Here is a 25,281-nt window from a genome sequence, read left to right on the forward strand (position 1 = left end):
ATACATTCAAATAGCATTTTTATTACAAAACAAATTATTCTTATGTACCTTTCTTTAATCTTTTCCTTAAAATTTTAAAATAAATATCTGTAAACTGTTGGATCACTAATATTTACAGAAGCAAAAGCAATCAACTAGTTGATATAAAAACATACTAAAAAGAAGTACATATATGATAAGACACATTAGAAAAAGCTCACTAATTTAGACCAAAGCTATCAGCAGACACTAAATTAATAAATATAAAACAGCTCTGGAAAGAAGCCAGTGTAATTTAATTGGGCATTATTTTTTGTAGGAAAAACCGCAGAATTAAGGGTACTTGTACAAACTTAATTTGGGCCTTCTGTGCATACTTTATGACAGAGTCTTCAACTACTAGGTCACAAATTGTTCTTTCCACAGGCTTCTTAGTGTTCAGCATTGGGCAGCGCTTCAATATTTTGCTTCATCTTTAGTGTTCAATGTGTGGCCCCAGGTCTTGTTTACTGTACATTATTCAAACCCTACTCTGAAGCCAGAAATAGTTTAATCCTGAGCTTTTCTATATTATCCGAGTGCTTCGCAGCTATTAACTACTGTATTTACTTGAATTCAAGACAAGGTTTTTCCCCTGTTTAACATGGGGAATAAAGATCCTCATCTTGGATTTGAGTACAAGGTGGCAGGGGAGCAGGGAGCTGCCCCAGGATCAGGGCTAGAGTTACAGCTGCCTGACACCTCAGTGCCCCTTCCATCTCTCACCACACACAGCCTCTACACCCCATGCCCCCTGCCACCTCTGCCCCCCACCTGCCCTCTTGCTATCTCTTCCCATCTCCTTCCACTCTGAAGCCTCTGCTCCCTGCCTTCCAGGGCCAAGGCTACCATGCTGCCACCACTGCTACAGGGCTAGGCTGGGGCCACAGCCAACACAAGCTCCAGGTCCCAAGCTACAGTGGGAATGGAGCTTGTCAGGGCTGCAGCCAGAGCATGGGTAAGTGGTAGCAGGGAGGGGATGAGGGCAGAGGCTGCCAGATGTGGGGCATGGGAGGAAGAGGGAGTCAAGCCTGCAGGGGAGTAGGCAGAGGGGAGCACAGGAGGCTGGGGGGGCAAGTGGTGGGGATGGACAGGCAGCAGGGGAAGGTGTGGGAGGGCAAGAGGCAGGGGGCAAGCCCCACTGGCTGTCCTTCTACTGCCTGCCTCACAGCCACCCCAACTGCTTCCCTACACCACCTGTCCCCTCACTGCCTCCTCACCCATTGCCTCCCCTTTGCCACCTGACCCCTACTACCTCCACACCTCCTGATCTCTACTGCCTGCCTCCTAGTGCCTCCACATCACTGGCCCCCCTGTCACTGCTTTCCCCACTGCAGCAATGCAAGGGACATAGTTAAGAAGACCCTATATTAATTAGCTCCAATACATAAAAAATTATAAGACATTTATAAATTTTCCACGTATGGAATCAAATTACTGGAAGGTCATTTTAAATTCAGGGTCATTTTGGATTCAGGTAAATGCAGTATCTTCAGACCCCTATGATATTAAGTATTAGTATCTTTACACAAGGGAAATTGTTGTACAGTAAAAGTAAGGTCATAACATTTCTAATAATATACAGTAAAAGCTTTGTTATCTGGCATGAGTGGGGCAAGGTGGGGGTGCTGATTATGTAAAAAATCCAGTTACCTGACAGCAGGGGGGGTTGGCCGGACATGGAGTGGGGAGCGATGGGGGTTGGTGGCAGCCACATGCAGAGTGGGAGAGGGGCACACGGAGTGGTGGCAGCACAGGGTGGTGGGTGGCAGCAGCAGTAAGCTTTCCCTGTTGTGTGCGAGCTTCCCCTCCACCCCCCAGGCATCTTGTCAGCCGGCCAGGAATTCCAGTTAATAGGGTGTTCTGGTTACTTAAATGCCGGCTAACACAGCTTTTACTGTATTTTCATTTTTATAGGACTTTTGTCTCTTTCAGTACACAGTACAGATCTGTTCTATGAGTGAATCAAGTTTTGTAATGAGAAATACTTGTTTGTAGGGGACCTGTCTGATTTGTTGAAAGAATTGGAAGGTGTACAGCAAAGGAAATAAGAGATTGTAGTGCATGAAAACAAGTGCGGTCACATTTTCCACCTGATGCAATCTATACATGGATTCATACATTTATATAGCTTTTCATAAAGTTCCCTAGATTCTGAAGTAACACTTGATTATCCCCATGAAAAGAAAAACAAAGGGAATACTACCAGAATTATTGCAGAGCCTTTACACAGTGGATGAGCATGAAACATAAATGAGCACAATTTTGTGTTTCAGACCTTAAAAAAAAATCTGTATAAATGACTGGTGACCAAGAGAAGAGTGTTCAGTCTTACTTACCCCCTAATCTTGTTGTGATGTAAATTCATTTCACTAATAACACAGCAAAAGTAAAACTTTGTTCATGGTTCCTTTGCCAAATATTCCAGGATGTGGATTTTCCCCGAATTGCATTGGTAAACATGTCACCACAGTGAAATTTGATTGGAGGTGTATATTTTTGACAAAAGGCCAATCTGGCAGGTGCAGAATGGCCTAGGCCATATTTTTTTTAACAACCTCAAATATACAAAATAACAAAGAACCACATTTTTAAGGGCCTAGATCCTGCCTTTAATTTTGGCCTTGCAATCAAATGCATTCACAAATTATGCCACCACAGATTTGGCCAAACTGCTGTGTTAGAGCTACATTTCTAACAGCTAGCTACAGTGTTAGTAGCAGTTTAATTGTGGCAGCACAGAGATCAGCACAGGGTTATTTATGCACAGTGCCAGAACTGTAGATATATCCTTGGTGCTGAGAAATCATGTAATTAAGCCATAATCCTGGTCTCCTCTGATAAAAAAATATCTCCAATTTTGGGAGTAAAAAGGTATCCCAAAAGTCACATTTTTCCACAATTAAAATGAAACACCACTAACATAGATCTAGACACAGATACAGATATAGATATATAGTGGTGTTTCATTTTGATCATGAAAAAATGTATATTTTGGGTTACTTCTTTTAATCCAAAAATTGGGGATTTTTTTTTAATCAGAGAAAACCAGGATCCCTGGTAATTAGATGTCTAACTGCATGCTCAGTTAGCTGCATTTTCAACTGCAAATTTTGACTGCAACATTGGTGGCAGATTTTAAAAATATGGTCCCAAGGATTTATTAACAGTTCCGTAATATACTTTAATTTGTTGACAGCCTTAATTTACTGGCCTTCAAAGCCCTTCAAAGCTTTTGGCTCCTTGGATAGTTTTCAGAATAGGAAACTAGGTTTACCTAAATTCTAATCTTGGTTCTGCCACTAATAATTTGGGCCTAATTTCCCTTATGACAACACTGGTATTAATCAAGAAGTCAAATGAAGTCAGTAGGTGTGTCTACATAAGCAATTCATGTGCCTGAAAATGTGCACAGTAAATTCAGGCCCATTAAGCTTTGTCTGGGAATGCGTTTACATGTGTGCCCTGTCAGGCACAGATTGCATCTAACAGGAACAGTCAGGTCCAGGGTGGCTCCTACCCTGCTCTGCCCCCCTAGAGAAAACAGGGGCAGCTTCAGGCTGTAGCCACAGCTGCCCTGGTGCTAGGGGCGCTCTTTAAAGGGCTGCCCTGTTCATTGTTCCCTGGCCACATGCTTCTCTGGCCCAGAGCAGTCTGAAGCCTACTGGCACAGCCCTACAAGCACTGCTGTCTTCTGCTCACTGCTGCACTTGCCATGCTCCACAGCCATCCTGACCACCTCATGGCCTTGGTGGACCACAACCCCATCTATTCCACCCTGCTGCACAGCCAGGCCATCAGCTACCAGCCCCTGGGCTGCCTTCTGGACCCCAGAAGAGATGCCAACAACACTGATATGGATGCCTCCATGGCTGCCATCCACAAGCTCCTGGGGCTCTGACCCTGATACTTCTGGGCCCACGCCAGCAGCTGGGGCTGGTGGCACTGCATGTCCAGTGCACCTGCAAAGACAACCACTGGCTGGACTCATTCTGGATGACCCAGTTCACGTTCTAGGAGCCCATGCAGCAGCTTGACCTGCATCTGGAGAATCATCCCACCACCATGTGCCTCTCGCAAAAAAGAATTTGTCACCAAATACTTTAAACATTTAAAAGTCAGTGTTTTCCAACAAAAAGAATTTGGTTTCCAGATTTCTTAACACTTGCCTTTATAAACAATAAAGGCATGTCACGGCTGCTTGTTTTTTTGCTGAAAGACTAGGCTGTGGACTCTACTGACTATTTGTACTAGTCTGGAAGAACTAGAACTGACATCCCATTATGTGAAACCTGAGCTACAGCTTTCTTACCATTCAGTCATGAAAAGGAAGAGACTGAATCAGTCCTCTGAAAATTTTGTTTTAATTAAAACTTTTCTTTAACTCATAACATTAAACAAATGGGAGAAAACCTGTCTCTGGAAACCTAAATCTCCTTTAAATAAAAAGTCCAGAAGTTGGAGTACAAGAGCAATAGCTGTCTACCCAGGCCTCCAGCTTAGAATTCTCATACAATTTTTCCTTAGAGGCAAGGATTTCTTAGGATGATATCTTTTATTGGACCAACTGCACAGAGGGGATAGAGTTAGATGAGTCTTTGAATACAAGACATTCTTCTTTAGGTCTGATGCTTTTTTAAAGCTTCCTACAGGTAATATGTAGAACTAACTGCAATCTGTTTTCTTGAGGTAGCCCCTCTCATTTTTGTTTTCACTTGCTTTTAGTATTTTTGCTCCCAAAACCTCTCAAGTAATAAGCAAAATATTCAGACATTTTTGGCCACTGACTATTAAGTTATTTTGAGCGGAAACATTGTATATATTATTCAGTTTGTAGAGTGATACAAACACTTGATACAGAATACCACTAATGTGTGAATTTGTTCAAATTTGAAATTGATTATTTAGCTTTATCTTTTTTTTAAAAAAATAAAATGCTGAACAACTAGCATTTAGGCTAGCTAGAAGGAAAGAGAGGGAGAAAGATGAGAGATTCTGTTCTGTAAAATGTATAAAAATGCTGTAAGCCCTTAGTAGAATGACACTAGGAAGACGTGATAAATTTTTTCCATTTTATACAGAGGTTGTACCAGCCATATGGTAGAAAAGGTCATAGGTTTTATGTCATTGCATGGCACAGATTGCTGTTTAATTTGATATGCAGAAACCTATTTTACAGGTTGAAGTTTCAAATATGTCTGTATTCCAATGACATAGCATACTGAGCATATAAGAACACCACCAAGGTACTAGTCATAATGATATTATGAAGTTATGTGCTGGTTGACCTAATTGGCAGTAAGTGCAGCTTCACTGGTTTGTGTCAGAGACGTAGGAACTCCATGAATCTAATAAAAAAGTCCCTCTATGACTAGCTGCATGGTGTTGGGCAAGTCGTTCAAACTAAAAAATTTCCCAGGCATCTTCAAAAAGTTGGTTTAAACTTCCCCATGTCCCAATTTTGTTTTCTGCTGAGCGGGGATACCAAGGTTTAGCTGATATTAGAACAGTATTTTGAAAATATAAGGTACTATATAACTGTGAATTGCTATTAAGATAATAAAGTATACAGGATAATACTGGCTGGAAAATATTTATTACTATTACTATTTACTGTATTGCAGTCTTACCTAGTATCAGTCTCTTCTATGCTGGGCGCTACACAAATATATACAAAATGCATTTTATATATGCATTTTAAGCCCTGTTGCAAAGAGCTTAAAATATAAATATAAAATGAGAACAAGAAAATTCAAGAAAAAGATAGGAAAAAATGAAACAATACTTGTCAGTATGATGATTGTTACATTTTAAGGTACTGTGAAAAGTTCATAAGAAGAATAGACTTTATACTGAACATAATACTACATTTAATTGCATATCATAGGTACCCTTTCCCTTAAAATTAGCCTTCTAAAGTGGTGGGTATGTATTTCAAGCAGGGAAGCTCATTTCTGCCTAGAATAGATGTACCCCACTTTAATCCTTTCTCCACCCAAAGTTTAAAATCAACTGCCCTGAAGCAGCAATGGCATTTCCATTTTGACAACTGAGAACCAATCGCCTTAAAGGCTCATGTTCTTCTCTCCACAAGTGTTAACAACTGTCTCTCCTTCCTAATGATCTTGATGTTCTACTAATCAAGCTAACTCTTTTTCCAGGAATGTTGCTGTCTGTTAGCTACATTTGGTCTTCTAGCTTATAGCTTCACCTTTCAGCTGAGCAGGAAAAGCAGGGTAAGCAAGCTCTATGCGGCCAAAACGCTGAAAAAAAATCTTCTTTTCTTCATTCTTCCTTCCCAAAAACAAGGTGCATGTCTTATTTGGGATATGTAGTATATAAGTAAATAGGGTGTTTCTTTACTAGGAAGTTAGTTTTTATACAGACTGCACTTGCATTAGAGCATGGAATTGACATATTTTTAAATATATAATATATCGGTATTGAATTCAAATCACATTTCTGACAAAGTAACACTCAAACCTAAACGTAAACTGACATTACCTTAAGAGACTCTTTGCAGTGCTGAAAGAACTGCTTTAACCCCTCCTCAGTAATCCTCCAGGTTTCATCGTGACAATGGTACAGAGAAAAATGCTGCGGATGATGGAGCCCTAGTCTGATCAGCCACTCATCGTTTAAGCAATGGCAGTCTACAATATGAATCTGCCCCCCTGCAAAAGAAAGCAAAATTACCAAAAGAGTCAAATGCATTGAAATAAAAAGTAGGACTGGAAGGAACCTGAAAAGGATAAACCTATTGTTTTACTGTTTTTAAAAAGTATAGGATATACTGGTTTCTCGCTTTCCAGGATAGCGTTTTTTCACTAATAAAGTCAGTAAAGTTCATCTTTCAAAAAACACCTTAGTCAGAACTGAAAATATATCTTAAATTTCTACACTGAATAATTATTAAGCCAATATTCTTCTAGCAGAATGTACAAAAATCACTTAAATGTTACCATGACTTACTGAGCTTTATTCCCTAGTATGAGATGTGAATTAGTTTACATAAGATAACACCAAGGGTGCAGACAAAAATGACAGTTTTCACCTGATCTGGCCACAGAAAGCAATCTACAGCCATAACCAAACACAAGTGCACAGCTGCAGACCACTTAAAAATGGCCAGTCAGGCAAAAATCTGAACCCTCATTTCATGTGAGGTCAGATGAAGATGTTTCAAAACAAAGCATCTTCTGTAACCTGCCTCCCAACCTGTTGCTATTTTCAGAAATGCAGGGGGGAAAGGGAGCAGAGGGTGTTTAGTCTGGGGGTTTTCAACCCCTGCAGGACCCACACATTGAGGACCTCCAGTACACCTGCCCTACCCTCCAGCATCTGCTGGGAAACCCCTAAAATAAGCTCCCTCTCCTCCCTTTCCCCCCTCCCATTCTGAAACAGGGACAAGCTGGGAGAGAGGAGGGGCCATTGCTAAGGAAAACTGCCTGCAGGCTTGCAGCCAGCAGCTAGATTTCCCTCCCCCTGGAACCAACGGTGAACTTCTGTTTGGTTTGGGGGATCGTTGTAACTCAAGACGCTTCCTGCAAAGCATTTTCAGTTACAGCAAGAAGCTGCACTTCTATCTGTACCCTGACAGCCACGTAGCCAAAAGCTTCAAGAAAGCAAGGAGTTAAGTGTTATTTCACTTACAATATCAATATAATCGGATTTTACTATAAAAATAGAGAGCCAAATCCTGAAGTAACCGGGTAATTTGCTGACGTAAAGTTTAAATGGCAGATCTACGGCAGTTCGTAACAGCCCAACACAAGCTAACTCTATTGTATACTGCATTATGATAGATAAGGATGAATTACTCCCTGCAGTGGAAGCTGGGAGTTATGTAGCGATCACAACTGGATTATATTCATTATTTGTAGGCAGAAGACAGTCCCAACCAATAATTATCAAAAGGACTAAATTCCCCAAAGCTGAAAATTAACAAAAATCATTAGGAGGCAACATTTAGACAGTAACAAATGAAAGAAAATCTGGCTTTCTACAAGAAGTCATTAAGTCTCAAAAAAACCAGAATTCTATATTTGGCTTTCAGTAAAAGTCCATCTTGCTTCTGTGGTGCAGGGAGGAGTCAGTTTTAAGAAAAAAGCAACATACATGACAAAAGAAGATAGAAATAGGAATAAACTATAAATTTCAAAGTGCAGGAAATGAGCAAGGGAAACTAAAGACATTTAAACTAAATCCATGGTTCAGAGACAAAGGAACATAATGAGGATTTTTTTTTAAGTATATTACAAACAAGAGAAATAAAACCAACGATACAGCCAGTTCTATACGGAAAGGTTAAAAGGCACACATTTTCAATGGAATGCTTGCCATACAGTGCGGAAAAACAGTCTGGAAAGAATGACTCTGAATTTAGGGGGAAGAGAATGGACAAGCAACTCAACATGAGCTCCCAGTGCTATGATGTGGCCAACAGAATTAATGCAATCTTTGCATGTATAAAAAAAGGGAGCAATGAGTACAGCAAGGATGTGATTTTACAATAATGGTATGTGGCACTGATTAATACAATACAGCCACATTTTCAAAATGGTTGTTGAAGAACAGAAGAAGGTGCAAAAAAAAGAAACACAAAAATATTCAAGGGCTGGAGAAAAAGCCTAATAAAGAAACACTCAAAGATCTCCAACTGTTTAGCTCATAAAAAAGACTCAGAGTCTCTTGATTACAGTACATAAATGCCATCAGAGAGAGAAATTGCCACTTACTAAAGAGATCTTTAATGTAGTAGAGAAAAGCACAAACAAAAATTAATGGCTGGAAGCTAAAGCCAGACAAATTCAAATTAGAAAGCATGCACAAATTTTCAAGTGAGTATGATTAGCCACAGAAAAACTGTTAAGGGGAGCTGCTGATGCTCCAGTTCCTGATGCCTTCAAATTAAGGCAGAAGTTTAGACAAAGGAGTTGGGCACCAAGCTGGGGTGCTTCTGCACTACTTAGAAGCCTGAGTTTAGGTTCCAAATTAAAGTTCTTCAGTTTAGGTTCCTTTTATAATCTAAAACATAGGCACCAGATTAATCTAGATACCTACAGTGTTCTGCAGCCGCTGTAGTGAGATATCCCAGATTGCTATTTGTGGCTTTAGTTGCCTAAATTCTGCTTAAGTCCTATCTAAGCTCCCAGTTTACCCATCTTATTCTGTCCTTTGTCATTAGAATGTAAAATCAACTGCATGATTCAGGTTCATCTTCGCTGCATTTACAAAGAATAGATACAAAGATTTGTTTCCCTAAACTGAGTAGGAACAGAGCAGAAAGTTTCCTTACTGATAGTTTCCAAGGGCCCTTCAACATATGCACAGAAATGTGTGATGAGATCTAATGCACGATCAAATCAACCACACCTCCTGCTATACCACAAGTTCATGACAGGAGGTGCGACTGCATGGATCATGCTTTAGACCCCAATGCCTTATTGCCAGTGCAGGAGGAGCCTGATCCCAGGCTCCCCCTGCACCAGGAAGAAGCAACTTCCCCCAGATGGGAACCCAGGTTAGCTGACTGGGCCCCCAGCCATGGGGCCCCACCATGCACTCACAGCTGGAAGCCACATCAGCTGCCCCAGGCTCCCAGCTGCGGGAGCACGCAGGGGTCCCCATGGCAGTTGCTGTGATCTCCCAGCCATAGGTAGGGCTTTACACATGCCTGCAGCTATTGCTATCTCCCAGCCACAGGGATGCATGAGGCAAACATTCATTAATGGCATGATAGGAAGCGGCTACAAAGTTACTATACATATTTTTGGGATAACTTTGTATCTTCTTTTTATCAGCCATTAATTGATTGAACATGTGGCTGGGTGACCACTTAAGCTGTGATTAACTGGTTAATCATGCCTTACTTGTAACATGTGGATGAGACCTAAGCATAGGCAGAGGAAGGAGTGAGGCTAACAGAGCTTAGCCCCCCTGCAAACACGGGACAGCAGTAGGGCCACAAGGCAGCCTGGCCACAGGCTTTCTGCAACTGCAGCAGTTGTGGGCAGGGAGAGGAAGTGGGGTTGGGGCTGGGGCAAGCGCTGCACAGCTGGCAGGGTGCGGGACTGAGCCGTAAGTGACTTGTCCAGGAGGTGAAACTCCTGCTGCTATATGCACCCCGGGAAGCATGGGGGGGCATGTGCCCCTGGATCTGCACAGGGTGGGGCAGCTGCTGCTGTGGGCTGGGGCCAGGTTCTTCCCAATAGGGGTGGGGGGGAGGGCTGGGCCAGGCTGTGCTTGGGGCAGGCAGCAGCACTGGAAGGGAGGTACGGGGGGCTGTAGCCACCCCAAAATTCACCATAGCCACCACTCCTAGAACTGCCGCTGCCCACCCCAAGTGCAGAAGAGCAGCCCCAACCTCAGCCCTCAGCGGCTGCCTACCCTGCCCCATGTGCACATATCTAGTGCACATGCCCCCTATGGCTCCCAGAGTGTGCACAGCGGCCAGGCCAGCACCCCCTCCCCATGCCAGGCACCACCCGGACAACCTGCTCACAACTCCATCCTACGCCCCACCCCAGCTGTGCAGTGCCTACCCCAAGCCCTGCCCCAGCCCCGCTCCCTCCTTTACTGCTGGGGTTTTGATCTTCCCCTGCGGCCCTTTCCCCTCCCTCTGCTGACTTACCCACTGGGGAGGTGCATGCATACATGTGTGCATGCTCAGCCCTCCAAAATAATTTTTTCTCCCTCTGCCTATGGGCCCAAGACTATCTTTCCAATGACATCTGTGTCCTACAATGTTCTCTGTCATGGCTATTCTCATATCTGCTTCTTCACCCTCTGTTCCTCACACATACAGTGGATGCATCTACACAAGACGCTGACTGTGCAGTAGCCTAATACTGGTAGCATGTCACACATGGACAGTGCTAATATGCTACTGCGCAGTATTATTCAGCTACTGAGCAGTAGCATCACTTAACTCCAGTTATGTGCATTTACTTAGTAATGGCTAATACAAGCACTAAATAAATGTGCAGTAACCACTGCACAGGAGTTTCTCATGTAGATGCACCCAGTTGGCCAAGTAAATTCCTAACTCCTGCATATACAACCCGTCCCAGGATAATTCCTCACACCACTTATCTTACTCCTAATCAGTTTCTGCTATCAAAACAACTGTCATGGGTTGTAGCTTCTAATATTTCCAGCTATTTTACTTCCCCAAAAGATTTAATAGCTACTCATATTCAGCCTAAAAGAAAGGTAGTTAACTTAACCTTAAGTTTTAATGAGATATGGGATTGTCTTGCCTGTACTTTTTAACATTTTCAGGATAATAGCACATAACACACAAGGACATGGTTGCTTTTGTAAAACCAATGCAGGAATATGAAGATTTTTTTCTTCTGTTTAGGGGACATTTAGTAAGAACAGGAATATCTAAGTTATGCTTAGTTATAGAAATGTTTCACACAATCAAGCAGAGTCTCACTTTGACAGGGGCTGAGTACCCTTAGCTCCCACTGATGTCAACAGGAGTTGAGGGTGCTCAGCATTTTGCATATTCAGTGATTTAACAGTTTGGGCCTGAATCTGATTTCACTTGTGGACAGCTAATCGCCTTCTCTTTCAATAAGGTGACTTCTAATTTGTAACAGCATAAGAAAAGACTTAGACCCTTTATTGGTATGGAATAGATTTTTGCCAGGGTAAAAATATATGCATCAAAACTATACTGGATATGTTTGCTATTATTATTATCAACTTCTTAAAAGCTTTATCAAAAAGCAGACCTAAAGCTGAAGCTTAATGTACATTAGTAATTTCCTCTGGGATGTGTCAGGCGTTGCATGCAGAACACCTCAACCTTAGTCATGCTCTGCTTAGCTCCCAGAATCATATTGTTCAGGTTGTTCACATCAACTTCATCCACTACTAGAGAAGCAGTGTCTTTGATGTGCTAATTAGTTCTGCACTACTTGAGCCTGTTCAATAGAACTCAACTTACGTGGACTAACACCAAGAATGTATTAAAATCATAATAATAAATTCATGTCTTAAATATATTTCTTTTCCAATTGTAACTATACCCTCATTCAAACAGATTCCTAGTTCCCTCCTGAATATGGTGTTGGTGGTATCAAAGGATTTCCTCTGAGCAGGGCCTTTTCTTGCTGGAAAGCTTTTAATCCTTTTGATCTTAAAAAGATCATATCTCCCATAGTTTCATTTTATTTCTTTCCAGCTGAGGCCCCTTCAGTTTTCTGTATCTCTTCCTTGTATTTAGGATGTGTTCAGACTGATTCCATGGGTGACTGACTAGTGACCCGTGCATGTGATTTGACCAAAGGAACATCAGAGTAGAAAGCAACCCTTAGGGAACATGAGCTGATTCTAGCATGCAAAAAAAAAAAACCCCAAAAAACAAAACCAAACCCTGTAGCAACAAGAAGACTGGCAAGGAATCATAAAATGAATTTGCTTTACCATAATGAAGAGTAAGTACATTTTTAAAGAGAAACTGACGCTACAGCAGTTCAAAACTTATCAAGTAACTGAGACATCTCCAAGAAAAGGCCTCATGAAAGGTTTAGCCTTTATTTGTGTCTGACGCACCATTACATACCGATGTCCGTAGCAACGTAACCATGAAGCTCAACTGCTAGGTAAACTTTCACACAGCCCTAGCTACACAGCAGTGGGTGGGGCAACAGAACAATGCAAGTCAATGCAATTACTTCCCTTTTTAGCCTGCTTTACAAGGCTGTTATTTTGGCTGTCACTTCAACAGCAGGAAGCTCTCCACTTTTCATTGACATTTCAAATATTAAACTAATTGCGTACTTTAACTTCAACTACTTCAAGATAAGGAATATACAGTGCTTCTAGGAAGAAAAGAAACTAGAACCCATGACTCCTTTGACACAGATGCTAAGGTGCAACTGAAATTGTACCTAAATTAAAGTGCAACTAATTTCATATGACTTGACTCAAAACACATTACAAGATGCATGGTAAACTGTATGCCAAAAAAATTGGGCAAGAGAAAGTTATTTTCTCTGTATTTGACTAGGGAATAAAAGAGGTGAACAACAGTTATTTAAAGGTTTTACAAACAGTGGCTTCAGCTGGTAAGACTGGTCTGTTAATGAATGCTGAATGACATTTTGATTAATCCAAAGAATGGGGCTATAGGATAACAGCTGGATTATATGACTATTTAATTCCTGCATAAATGTTTAAAGTTCATTAACTTGTTTTCCTATTTTTATGGCTCTAATGTTCTAAAGTCTCACCTGCTTTACTAAAGGATTTAAGAGCTGTTTTGAGGCAATGAGTCAGTCTTTTATTTTATTTTCTCTACCATAGCAGGCAGGGGTTTTAAGATACAAAATACTGAAAGCCTCAACTTTCTAATTTTTTTTCAACAGTCACCTGATACACATAAAGCAAACAAACTCTCACAGATTTAACCCTTTGAGATAAGATTCATGGCCATAGCTTTCAGAAAAGCAAACTTTGACTCCCTCAGAAAACTGATAGGCAGGATCCTGAGGGAGGCCAGTCTGAAAGGGAAGACTGGTTGTATTTTAAAGAAACCTTACTGAGGATGCAGGAACAAATCATCCCAATGTGCAGGAAGAATAGCAAATATGGGAGGCAACCAGCTTGGCTTAGCAGAAAACTCTTCAGTGAGCTTAAACACAAAAAGGAAGTTTACAAGAAGTGGAAGTTTGGACAGATGACTAGGGAGGAGAATAAGAATATTGCTCGGGCATTCAAGGATGAAATCAGGAAGGCCAAAGTGCAACTGTAGTTGCAGCTAGCAAGGCATGTGAAAGGTAACAAGAAGGGTTTCTACAAGTATGTCAGCAACAAGAGGAATGTGAGGGAAACTGGGGGTCCCTTACTGAATGAGGGAGGCAACCTAGTGACAGATGAGGAGGAAAGGGGCAATATATTTAATGCTTTTTTTTACCTTGGTCTTCTCCAGCATTCCCTCTAAGCTGTGCGGTGTACAGGAGTGCCTGGCAATGCAGCATGAGCACGCCTGCATGGCTGTGCACCCCACAGAGCTTAGAGGGAACACTGGTCTTCACAGGAAAGATCAGGCCCCAGATTACTGCAGTAGGCAACACAGCTTGGGGAGATGAGCAGCCCTCAGTGGTGAAAAAATAGGATAGGGACCATCGGGTCCATAGGGCCAGATGGGATACACCCAAGGGTGCTGAGGGAGTTGGCTGATAAAACTCCAGAGCCACTGGCCATTACCTTTGAAAACTCATGAGGATCAGGGGAGGTGCCAGACAATTAAAAAAAGGGCAAATATAGTGCCCATCTTGAACAAAGGGAAGAAGGGGGATCCAGGGAACTACAAACCAATAAGCCTCACCTCAGTCCTCGAAAAATCATGGAGCAGGTCCTCAAGAAATCCATTTCTAAACACTTGGAGAAGAAAGTGATTAGCAACAGTCAGCATGTATTCACCAAGGGCAAGTCATGCCTAATCAACTTGTCTTCTATGATGAAATGACTGGCTCTGTGGATGCAGGGAAAGCAGTGGACATGATATACCTTGACTTTCGCAATGCTTTTGATATGGTCTCTCACAGCATTCTCTCACAGCATTCTTGCAAGCAAGCTAAGGAAGTATGGGTTGGATGAATGGACTGTAAGATGGATAGAAATCTAGCTGGATTGCTAGGCTCAACAGGAAGTGATCAATGGCTCGATGTCTAGTTGACAGCCAGTATTAAGTGGAGTACCTCAGGGGTCAGTCCTGGGGCTGGTTTTGTTGCATATCTTCATGAACAATCTGAAAGATAGGATGGAGTGCACCCTCAGCAAGTTTGCAGATGACACCAAGTTGGAAGGCAGAGCTAGGATTCAGAGTGACCTAGACAAATTAGAGGATTCAGCCAAAAGACATCTCATGAGGTTCAATAAGGACATGTGCAAAGTCCTGCACTTAGGACAGAACAATCCCATGCACTACTACATGCTGAGGACCAATTAGCTGAGCAGCAGAAAAGGACCTGGGGGTTACAGTGAACAATAAGCTGGGTATGAGTCAATAGTGTGCCCTTGTTACCAAGAACGATAACAGTGGGGGCATTGCCAGCAGATGGAGGGAAGTGATTATTCCCCTGTATTCTGAACTAGTAAAGCCAAATCTGGAGTACTGTGTCCAGTTTTGGGGGCCCCACTACAGAAAGGATCTGGACAAATTGGAGAAAGCACAGCAGAGGGCAACAAAAATGGTTAGGGGGCTGAGGCACATCATTTATAAGGAGAGGATAAGGGAACTGGTCTTATTTAGTCTGGAGAAGAGAAGACTGAGGAGGGATTTGACAGCAGCTTTTAACTACCTGAAGGGTGGTCCAAAGAGGATGGAACTAGATTGTTCTCAATTGTAGGAGATAACAGAACAAGGAGCAATGGTCTCAAGTTGCAGCAAGAAAAGTTTAGGTTGGACTTTTTTTTTCTTCACTAGAAGGGTGGTAAAGCACTGGAAACGGTTACCTAGAGAAGTGGTAGAATCTCCATTCTTGGACAAAGCCCTGGCTGGAATGATCTAGTTTGAGCTGATCCTGCTTTCAGCAGGGAGTTGATCTAGATGACATCCTGAGCCTTCTGTAATAGGCACATGCCCAACTCACCTGCCCATGGCAACACAGGTATCGGGCTGCCCCTAAGCTGGCCGGCTCTGTGCCAAACAGAAGGGTGCCTCCAATTGGCCCAGAGCTGCAGGGCTGTGGACCAAAAGTGCACTAGAGAATGACTCCTGGGACACCAAAAGTGAGTCCAGCCATTCACAACCCCAGGGGCTGCAGGAAAGAGTCAGACACCTTTCCCCACTGCAGGTGAGTACAAAGTGCCAGACATGTTCCCCACTGTAGGCAACTGGCCAACCCCCATGTGGCAGCTGAGGAACCATGAGACCCTCCTGGCCAGGACTCATGGAGAAACCATGAGTACTTTTCCTGCTGGAAGTACCTCAGAGACACCACTAGAATCCCACAGCAGAGCCAAGCTGTGTCCTTCCTGTGTCACAGCATGGGCTGGGCACTTGCCCAGGAGTCCAGGCCAAAGGACCCAAGTCTAGCAGGGCCAGAGGCAGGTAACCAGAGGAAGCCCACAGGGGGAAGCAGAGGGAGAGCTTCCCCAAAGAGGCACCTAGATAACACAGGCCCATCAGAGGCATCTGCACACCAGGAGCTTGCCTACAGGTAGCTAGGGGAAGCACTGGCCTCACATAAGTATGGTAGTGGCCACCACGAGGTGAAGCCAGACCTGGCCTGGTACCAGATCAGGAAGGGCCCATCCAGAGAAGACAGCTTAATAAGAGGCATAAGGAGCCTAAGGGGCCTGATAGTAGGGGCTAGTGGTGTGTGCAAGGCCCAAAGCAACTCAGGCCCCTGAAAAGGGAGAGAAGCTCAAGGCAGCAATACATCAGCCCTGGTTGGCTGCCAGGTCTGAGCCATTTGAGTTCACCTTATCCATTTTATTTTTCCTTTTTCACAAAACCATAAGCAATAGTTGGACTTAAAAAGATTCAGGTCTTAACTGTCTCCCTGCAGGGAAGATCAGGTAGCATCACACTCGATGTCCCAATAAGAGCAGCAACAACACCTGAGTGGAAAGGGAAGGAGGAACCCCACAGAGGACAAACCGCTATGATCACATTTGACCCACAGAGAACTATTGTATCACCTCCAGGAGAGTATATGTTCACCTACTGGAACATCAAGTTGTGGTGGGTAAGCAGGTTGGGTGTGAGATGGCCCTGGGGGTGCAGAGGCATGCCCAGAGCTTTTGGGCAGCGGCACCAGGTATGAGACTCTCACACCTTCCAACCATAATATTATATGATTCTATATAGTCTCTAACCAGGTTTCTAAAACTGCATGACCCCTGATAAAGATCGAAGCTAAGAATGCTCAACATCTCACTGGATCAAACCTAACGCAAGATCTATTCTGCTTTTGCCTCATTGTTTACTTAGAAATGTACACAAATAGAAACTCTTTTTATAGTTTTAGTTGCCCATTGTCCCAGGAGAGAACAGGAGAGAGAGGGGACAAACAAAAAAATTAAGATAAGAAAAAAACACTTACCTGCAATAGAAGCCACAGCACAGCGGGAACAAGAAGAGAAGCCCACATGGCTCGTTAGCCACACCTTTATTCAGCTGAGTCCGGCCGGTGATGTCACCAGCAATTACCGGTCGGTGAGAATAAAAATGGCGGACGTTAGAAGCGGAGAGGGGAGAATGGAGCAGAGGAACGTGTGGCCTCAGAACCCACTCCAGGAACCCCTCAGGAGGGGAGGAGTGTCAGATGAGGAGTCAGAAGAGGCTCCTGGTCCTAGGCTCAGCAGCAGGAGCAGGGGACAGGCCACGGTGCTGGAAGCGGGCCAGAAGCAGCCCCTGCAATCTGCAATGACAGCAGCAGCAGGAGCAGCAGAGAAGGGCTCGTGAAGACCCACAGTACAGCAGGTGAGAGTACTGGGAATGGTTGGAAGGAGGAGGAGGTGGCCCCATCGGAAAAGTCCCAGAAAGAGCCACAGGGAGGGCTTTGGACAAGTGGGACACCTACACTGAATATAAAGAGTAACCAACCATACATAAAGGAGCTATGGGGCACTTGGATGGGGATGCTTCAGGAGGGAGAGAAGTGAGGTGGCCCAGAGCTAGCGAAAGGAACTGAAAAGGTGAAGCGGACAACCCAAGCAGGAGGATATGAGTATGATTCAAGCGGGGGGGGGGGGTAATCCACTAGCTCTACTATAGGGGAACTAGGTTCCCGATACCCCTGCTGTGAGGAACCAAAGAAGGGGACTATCCTAATTCCCAACGAAGCAGCAGACAAAATGTCTTGTGGTTTTCTTTTGTATACTTTCTTTTGTTTTCCCCGGGTGAAGGGGTTGAGAGATAGGACAGGTTAGGGATATAGAGTAAGTGGAGCACAGCCCGTAGGGTGTCATGTGGTGATTTGATCCTGAGAGCAGGAGTTTGTTCTGGATGAGTGTAAGTTCCACAATCAGGACCTCCAAGCACAGAAGACCCATGAAGGGGTAAGCAGAGCAGGCTCCAGGACTAGTACACCAGACAAGAAGAAACCTAAGGGGCACCATAGCTATAGGAGTGAGGGGACATGGCCAAGAACATGGAAGGATCAATCGAGATGGCATGAGGTTGGGGTGTAGGGGTGGTGGAGCCCCATGAGTGACCATCAGGCAGACCATGGGCCGCAGAGGGACCCCAGACAGTCATCCCCCCCACTGGGAACATTCAAAGTCATGGCAGATGAGATAGGGGAAGACTACTCCTGGAGTGAACAACTACTCGGCCAATCACGGGAACCTGTAAGACATACGTTACCCATCACTCGGACCAAGGCTGCACATGACAGGGTGTTAGAAACTCAGCAGTCACACCCATTTTTCAGGAAGCCAATGTTTGTGACTGCATTAGGAACACCTATGATATCACACACCTAAACCATGTCATAAGTCAGCGACTGAGGTTGGAGGAACAGACCACTTATTGGGTAAAGCTTCTATGTATATAAACCAATTTTGTAACTACTACAAAAGGAACACAAAGCTACAGAAAGAGCTTGTGAGCATAATAGAAAAACATTATGAGCCGAATCATGAAATTCTTACTCAGGCTGTACTCAACCCAGACTTTGGCTCCTTAACATCAGATGGTGTTTGACTAAATAGGGACAAAGTGTAAAGACTTCAGCATTTGACAGTATTCTTTAAAGTGTGCTTGTATAACTCTTAGCAAACTGCTAATACGCATAACATCCGCTGTCCACATTCATTCACTGAACCCCCTTTGCTTCTTATACCAATGTAGTTAGACTGAAAATGTATCCAGGCAGGATGTTTGTTTTTCTAGATCTATCAAGCCTCATGCACATCTCTCATGGTGTGTAAACAATAATGGTCACAAACACTAATAAGCTATTTGGAACATATACTTCAAGTTTTTGCTCACAAAGGGCCAAGAACCTACCATTTCAGCCCAAGAATGCAACCTTCTCTTCAGCTGAACAAGTTAGGGTCTTTTTCAAGGTGTTAAAAATGATCATTTAAGAGTAAAATTCTTCTAAACTACACAGTTTGATTGGGATGGCAGCAACAGGAGATTTAATCAAATTCCTTCACATTTATTGAAATAAACTGCATTCATAAAACTGGTAAATGAAAGTCCAAACTGGATTTTATGTTAAACTCTAGACCAGACTTAATGGCACCATTAGATAAATTTAATCTCTTTCATGTTTGTGTTATATGATGTCCATTTGTTCAAATCAAACTCATGTAAATACTTTTAGTCATATTGCACACCTTGCCAAGTCTGTCTAAGGCCTAATTTGAAAAGATGCTCAACTGTCTTAGCACCCATGAATTTGTGGGAGCTGTTGTTGTCCAGCACTATTCAAGATGTAGCCCCCAGTGGCTCCAAAGAAATAAGGTAAGAAAAGACATATATGAGACTTTCTACAAATGGAATATTCATGAAGAAGACAGCCTTATGCCTGAGTAAGTGCAAATCTAATCTAGGTTCATACATCTGCTATGACAGATTTACCATTTAACTGAATGGTTTGCTTACCACATCCCCAGTTAGAGTTAGGAAACCACACAACTGTTTTAACAAAACTAAAGGGCTTGTAAATTCTGCTATTCATTTTTAAGAGTTTAACTTGCTGACAAATATTTATCCTATATTGTAGCCACAAATCTAAATTTAGCAACACTTTTTTTTAAAGGATAAACGTATTTTGTAAAGCTCTGGATCTGATTTCTTCAGCTATGTCTAAAGGGAATTAGCTGGAAATAAAGCATAACGTCTAAATGAGCCTGCTACTTAAAATACTCAAATTCAGGTGTTCCAAGCAGCACCCTTCTAGGAAAATTGCTTGAATACATAAAAAGTGATTACGCACACTCAAACATTTTCCATAGTATATACTGCATTAACAACATAAATCACTCTAGAGAATTATGTCTAAGGTAGCTATAACATCTAAGAATTAGAAGAAGGCTGAGAACAGGAGCTAAGACTGAACTAAATCATGTAACTAAGCAGGATTCAGGATTTGCAGCGATTCTAATTTTAGGATTAGGACAGAAACAGTGACTCTAGTCTCACTGTTCTTAGAATACTGGATGAAAATCTCATATTAATGGTTATTTTTCTTTAACATTAAAGAATTACTTAAATGATATTAAGTGCTTGTTAATAAAGCCAAGCAACCACAGGGACTGCAATAATATCCAATAGCTGTGCCTCGGGTCCATGTAGGCTATGGAGCAGCCCAAATCCCAGACACCATTATGCACTACAGATACTAGTACTACAACTCATATGCTTGGTTCTGAGTAGGACCAGTGATTAAAGTTACTGTAAGGATGTTCATTTGACATCAATTCAATATCTGTCATAGACACCTAAAAAGGAGTTCTCCTGAGGCTGATCTATACAGTACTTGCCATTATAACTATGTTAGTTTAGAAATTGGCATAGATAAACTGGTACAGTCTCCTAAGTTATACTAATATCAAGGAGTATGGCTTTTTATACAAGTTCTTGGAAATAAGCCAGGTAAGTGTAAGCATTGTTATCAAGTAATAATTATATCCACACTACCATGTGGTAATAGTCTACTGAATTTTGAACTGGAAGACAAATTATACCAAAATGAAAAAAAATGAGAGAGGAGAGGGAAACGTACAGCACACTAGCTGATCACAGTAACTGTTTTATGTGTTCAGTCTATTCTACAGTAAGTGGACACTAATCAGCTGTATTTTAGCAGTTCTTTATTCAGAAAGAAACTATCCTGATTTAGTTTCCAGTTGTGATAACTACGAACAGATTAAAACAATTACTCTAAATTAACTGATGTGCAGTTAGAGGGGGAGGGCTTAACTTGGTATAATTTGTCTTTCTGTTCACTCTTTTACTTTTTACTTAAAGCAGTATCAAAGCTGCATATGAGGAGCTTCTACACAAGATGTTTACTGCAGAGTAGACTAATTAGCTCAGCAGTAAATGTCTTTGTGTCTACTGTGCAGGGCTATTAGGCTGGAGTAAACTACTTAACTCCACAGCAGGGTAGTACTTGTAAATATAAGTACTATCCTGCAGTGGTGTTATTTGACGCACAGCATCACATATGTAGACACTGATGTGGCTGGCTTGGGCATAGGGCACATGTAGATGCTGACCCAGCTAGCCCCGCACTGGACCATCCTCATGCCCCAGCCAGCCTCTCCGCAGCACACTGATCTAGGTTGCAGCAGCCTCTGGCTGGTAGGCTAACCCCATGGCCCCCTGCCAACCAGGGCTGTTCCAGCCTGGCTCAACGTGCTGTGGTCCTGGGTGCACACATAAACATGGTACCTGGAAGCAATAAACTCCAGCCTGATAAGCACTGGAGTTTATTGCATTGTATTAATATGAATGTGTTAACACGCCCACAGAACAGCACTTCAAAAGAAAATGCTGATTCTACTTGCTAAAGGTCCTAAGATAGATCAATAAAGGCCCATGCTGCTTTAATATTTGTAAATGTTCTGCTACACTATAGCTGTAATATTGGTGGTACAGAAATATATTATAAATCATTCAAAGTTCTCTCTCATTAAAAGTTGCCACATGACATTAAAAGCGCTCCAGAACTTTTCTAACTTTCCTTTCCATTGCTTAGTCTCTTATGTTATATATGCCATATGGTCAATAAAGCTAGAGAGAAAACAAACACAAAGAAAAAAACAGGCGTGAAACTAAGCTGTTTTATAGCCATTTGTTTATTTGGTTTACTTCTCACATGAGACCCTACCTCACAGGGCAAAGATACTACACCAAGAACTGCTAACTTCCCACTGAATGCTAGCCCCTCTAGCTCCACAACTATTTTGAATGCTAGGACTTTTCTGTTAAGTTGCAAAAGCAATGTATGACAATGCTACTTCTTTAAAAGAACAATACACCTAGTTCTAGAACATTTGTTCAGCACTACTGAAATGCAACAGCCAACTATTTCTAATTGCCCGCCTTTGTTTGCTCAAGGTGTAAGTATTTGCTTTGGAGTTCACTGTGAGAATGTGACATAAGGTGAGATGCAGCTCACTACAGCAGGTGACCTACAGCTCTGTTTGCCTCCAAGCCACAGCCTTGAGGTTGTTCTTTTTTTAGAAGCCTTTCTTTTTGTTAAGCATACACCATTAGCTCATTTTAGTGCTGGTATATTTTATTTAGTTTTGTGTTAAAACAACTACTTTGCCTTACAATCAGCCTTTGAATAAAAATATGCTGGAGCTTAAATTCAATTTAAAAAGAGGTGATCCACTTAAAGCAAAATTCTTGTTTTAAAGGTATAAAAACCCAAGAAGGAATTAAATATGTCAAGGCACTGCTAACAGTACCCCGCCAGAATTTTTCATTTCATCCAAATCTCTGGTTCAAATAAGAGTCAAGTCAGATGTGATGAAACTGTATCTATATTTCTATAGCATATAAACATATTAAGTATATGTCAATTTCCTTATAAATATTAACTAATGGACCACCACAGTATCTCTGTAATACATATAGGGCATGTCTACATGAGACACTTACTGTGCAGTTGACTAATTAACTGTGCAGTTAACATCTGGGTGTCTGCGCATGTGCCACTTTACGATTTAGCAGGAAACTAATAAACTCCACAGCAGGGTAATACTTGTAAGATACAAATACTACCCTGTGTGTGCAGTTTTTTCATGTGCAGCAGCACACGTGTAGATACTGCCCCAGATGGCTGGGACACAGGTGCTTCAGCGTGGGGCTAGCCAGCAGGATTGCTCCAACCGGGCTCCACATGCTGTGGAGCAGCTGGAGAGGGTACAAGGATGCTTCAGCACTGGCACCCTCATGCCTCAGCCCAGAGACGACCATAATAGGGTGCAGGGCCCAGGGCAAATCAGCCTGTATGGGGCCCAGATGCAGTAGTGGACCGTCAGAGGTGAGTGGCCAGATGTGAAGCCGGACCAGCTTCCCGGAGCCCCCCATAGTGTGGGACCCAGGGTAGAAACCCCGATTCACCCCCCCGCCAAGGATGGCCCTGCCTCAGCCATGCTTTCTGCAGCATGTGGCGCCCAGTCAGAGCAGCCCTGGGCCGGCAAGCTGATCCCTGAATCCCCTGCTAGCCCAGGCTGCTCTGACCAGGCTCCACATACTGTGCATGAAAAACTATGGAGCAAAAACATCTAGAGTTTAATTGTGTTGCATTAATCAATCTCTTTACTAAGGTAGAAAAACAGGAACATCAAATGATTGGTCTATAACCATATCAAGAATTCAAAATTCTTGGAATCATTACTAATTTGAAAATGAACATGGGCCGCCAATGTGGGGACACGGTCAGGAAGGCTAACTGCACCTTGTCGTGCATCCACAGATCCATCTCAAGCAGATCCAAGGAGGTGATCCTCCCCCTCTATGCGACACTGGTCAGGCCACAGCTGGAGTACTGTGTCCAGTTCTGGGCCCCACACTTCAGGAGGGATGTGGACAGGATTGAGTGGGTCCAGAAGAGGGCCGCTCGCATGATCAGGGGGCAGCAGGGCAGGCCCTACGAGCAGAGGCTACCAGACCGGAACCTGTTCAGCCTCCACAAGAAAAGGCTGAGGGGGGATCCGGTGGCCATCTACAAACTGGCCAAGGGGGACCAGCAGGCTGTGGGGGAGTCCCTGTTCCCCCAAGCCCTACTGGGAGTAACAAGGAATAACGGACATAAGTTGACTGAGAGTAGATTCAGGCTAGATATCAGGAGGCGCTACTTCACAGTCAGGGCAGCGAGGATCTGGAACCAACTTCCAAGAGAAGTGGTGTTGGCTCCTACCCAAGTCTACTGGGAAGATAAGGAAAATATTATCATCATCGTACAGTATTGTAAAACTGAGATAGATGCACACGTAAACCTACATACCCAAAGTCACACAAAAAAAAATTCTCTGGAATACCTAATAACACCACTGTGTTATCATTCACTTCTGCATAAATGCAAACATACAGGGTCAAGCTGGCAGCTGACAAAAGGAGTGTTCCTTCTTATGCTTTAAAGTGCTGTACACACTTATGCCACCAGAAAATTGTCTTAAGCTATTTAAGGAGTTTTTGCCCAAGTAAGTAATGTCAAATTTAGCATTCAGACAGAAACTAACAATATTTTTACTTAAATATCCTAAAACAAGAAAGCAATCAAAAAAACATAGTGAGAAATATAGAGGTCACTTGAATAAACATATTAGTTATTAATCACATAGGTGGCTGGGGCTTTCTGTTCTTTTTGCAATAATAGGTGTTATTTTACAATTTCTGATTTGCACTTCATATATTCATATAAACTCAAGCAGAATTTTCTTAGATCTTTGGCCACAAGGATCATTATGATATATAGAGCAAGTACATACTTAGCATATCAAGGTGAACTTAAAAAAAAAAATGAGACAGGGCACCTTGGGGCAAAGGAGTTATCAAAGATAAGCATGACAGACTTTTCCTATATGGAAAAAATTCCTAAGCGTTTATTTGTAGAAAAATTCCAAGCAGGGTAATGTATAACCCAGCCATGGGAAAGATTATTAAAAGTAATTTGTTGACCCTATATTAGAAACTGGTATAATTTTTAAATGAGAAAATTACAATGTATTTAAAATATGGTGACATCAGGCAAAACGTGTTTTCGCAAAATCTTTCTTTCCAAATCTTTTTCTTTTGAATGTTTCAAAACACTTCAAATGTTTGATACAGTAAACATTCCAGGAACTGTTTGTATACATTTGATACACAGTAAATCACCCCGTTCTCATTAGAAAACTGGAGGACTGTGGTTTTGACACCTACACAGTCAAATGGGTCGCCAACTGGTTGGAGGGCCGCACCCAGAAAGTGGTGGTGGATGGGTCATTTTCGACCTGGAGGGATATGGGCAGTGGGATCCCCCAGGGCTCAGTCCTCTGGCCCGCACTGTTCAACATCTTCATCGGTGTCTCGGACGAGGGGGTAAAAAGCACCCTGTTCAAATTTGCTGATGACACTAAGATGTGGGGGGATGTGGGCACGCTAGAAGGGAGGAATAGGCTACAATCAGACCTAGACAGGTTACATGGGTCAGCAGATGGGAATAGGATGGGATTCAACACTGACAAGGGCAAGGCAATGCACCTGGGGAGGAAGAACCAGCACCATGCCTACAGGTTGGGGAACTCCCTTCTCCTCAGTGCAGAGGCAGAAAAGGATTTTGG

General features: G+C 42.7%; 1 protein-coding gene across 1 annotated transcript in view; it reads right to left on the reverse strand.

The window, feature by feature from the left end:
* Positions 1 to 25,281, reverse strand: part of LOC109323749 (F-box/LRR-repeat protein 20-like) — an 87,433-nt gene that overhangs the window by 52,514 nt on the left and 9,638 nt on the right. The window contains exon 4 of the mRNA XM_019555436.1: positions 6,523 to 6,692. Within this exon, the coding sequence (XP_019410981.1) occupies positions 6,523 to 6,692 (170 nt within the window). The remainder of the gene's footprint in view (positions 1 to 6,522; positions 6,693 to 25,281) is intronic.

The sequence above is a fragment of the Crocodylus porosus genome, unplaced genomic scaffold (assembly GCF_001723895.1).
Source record: "Crocodylus porosus isolate Cpor-Errol unplaced genomic scaffold, CroPor_comp1, whole genome shotgun sequence".
Classification (NCBI taxonomy): domain Eukaryota; kingdom Metazoa; phylum Chordata; order Crocodylia; family Crocodylidae; genus Crocodylus; species Crocodylus porosus.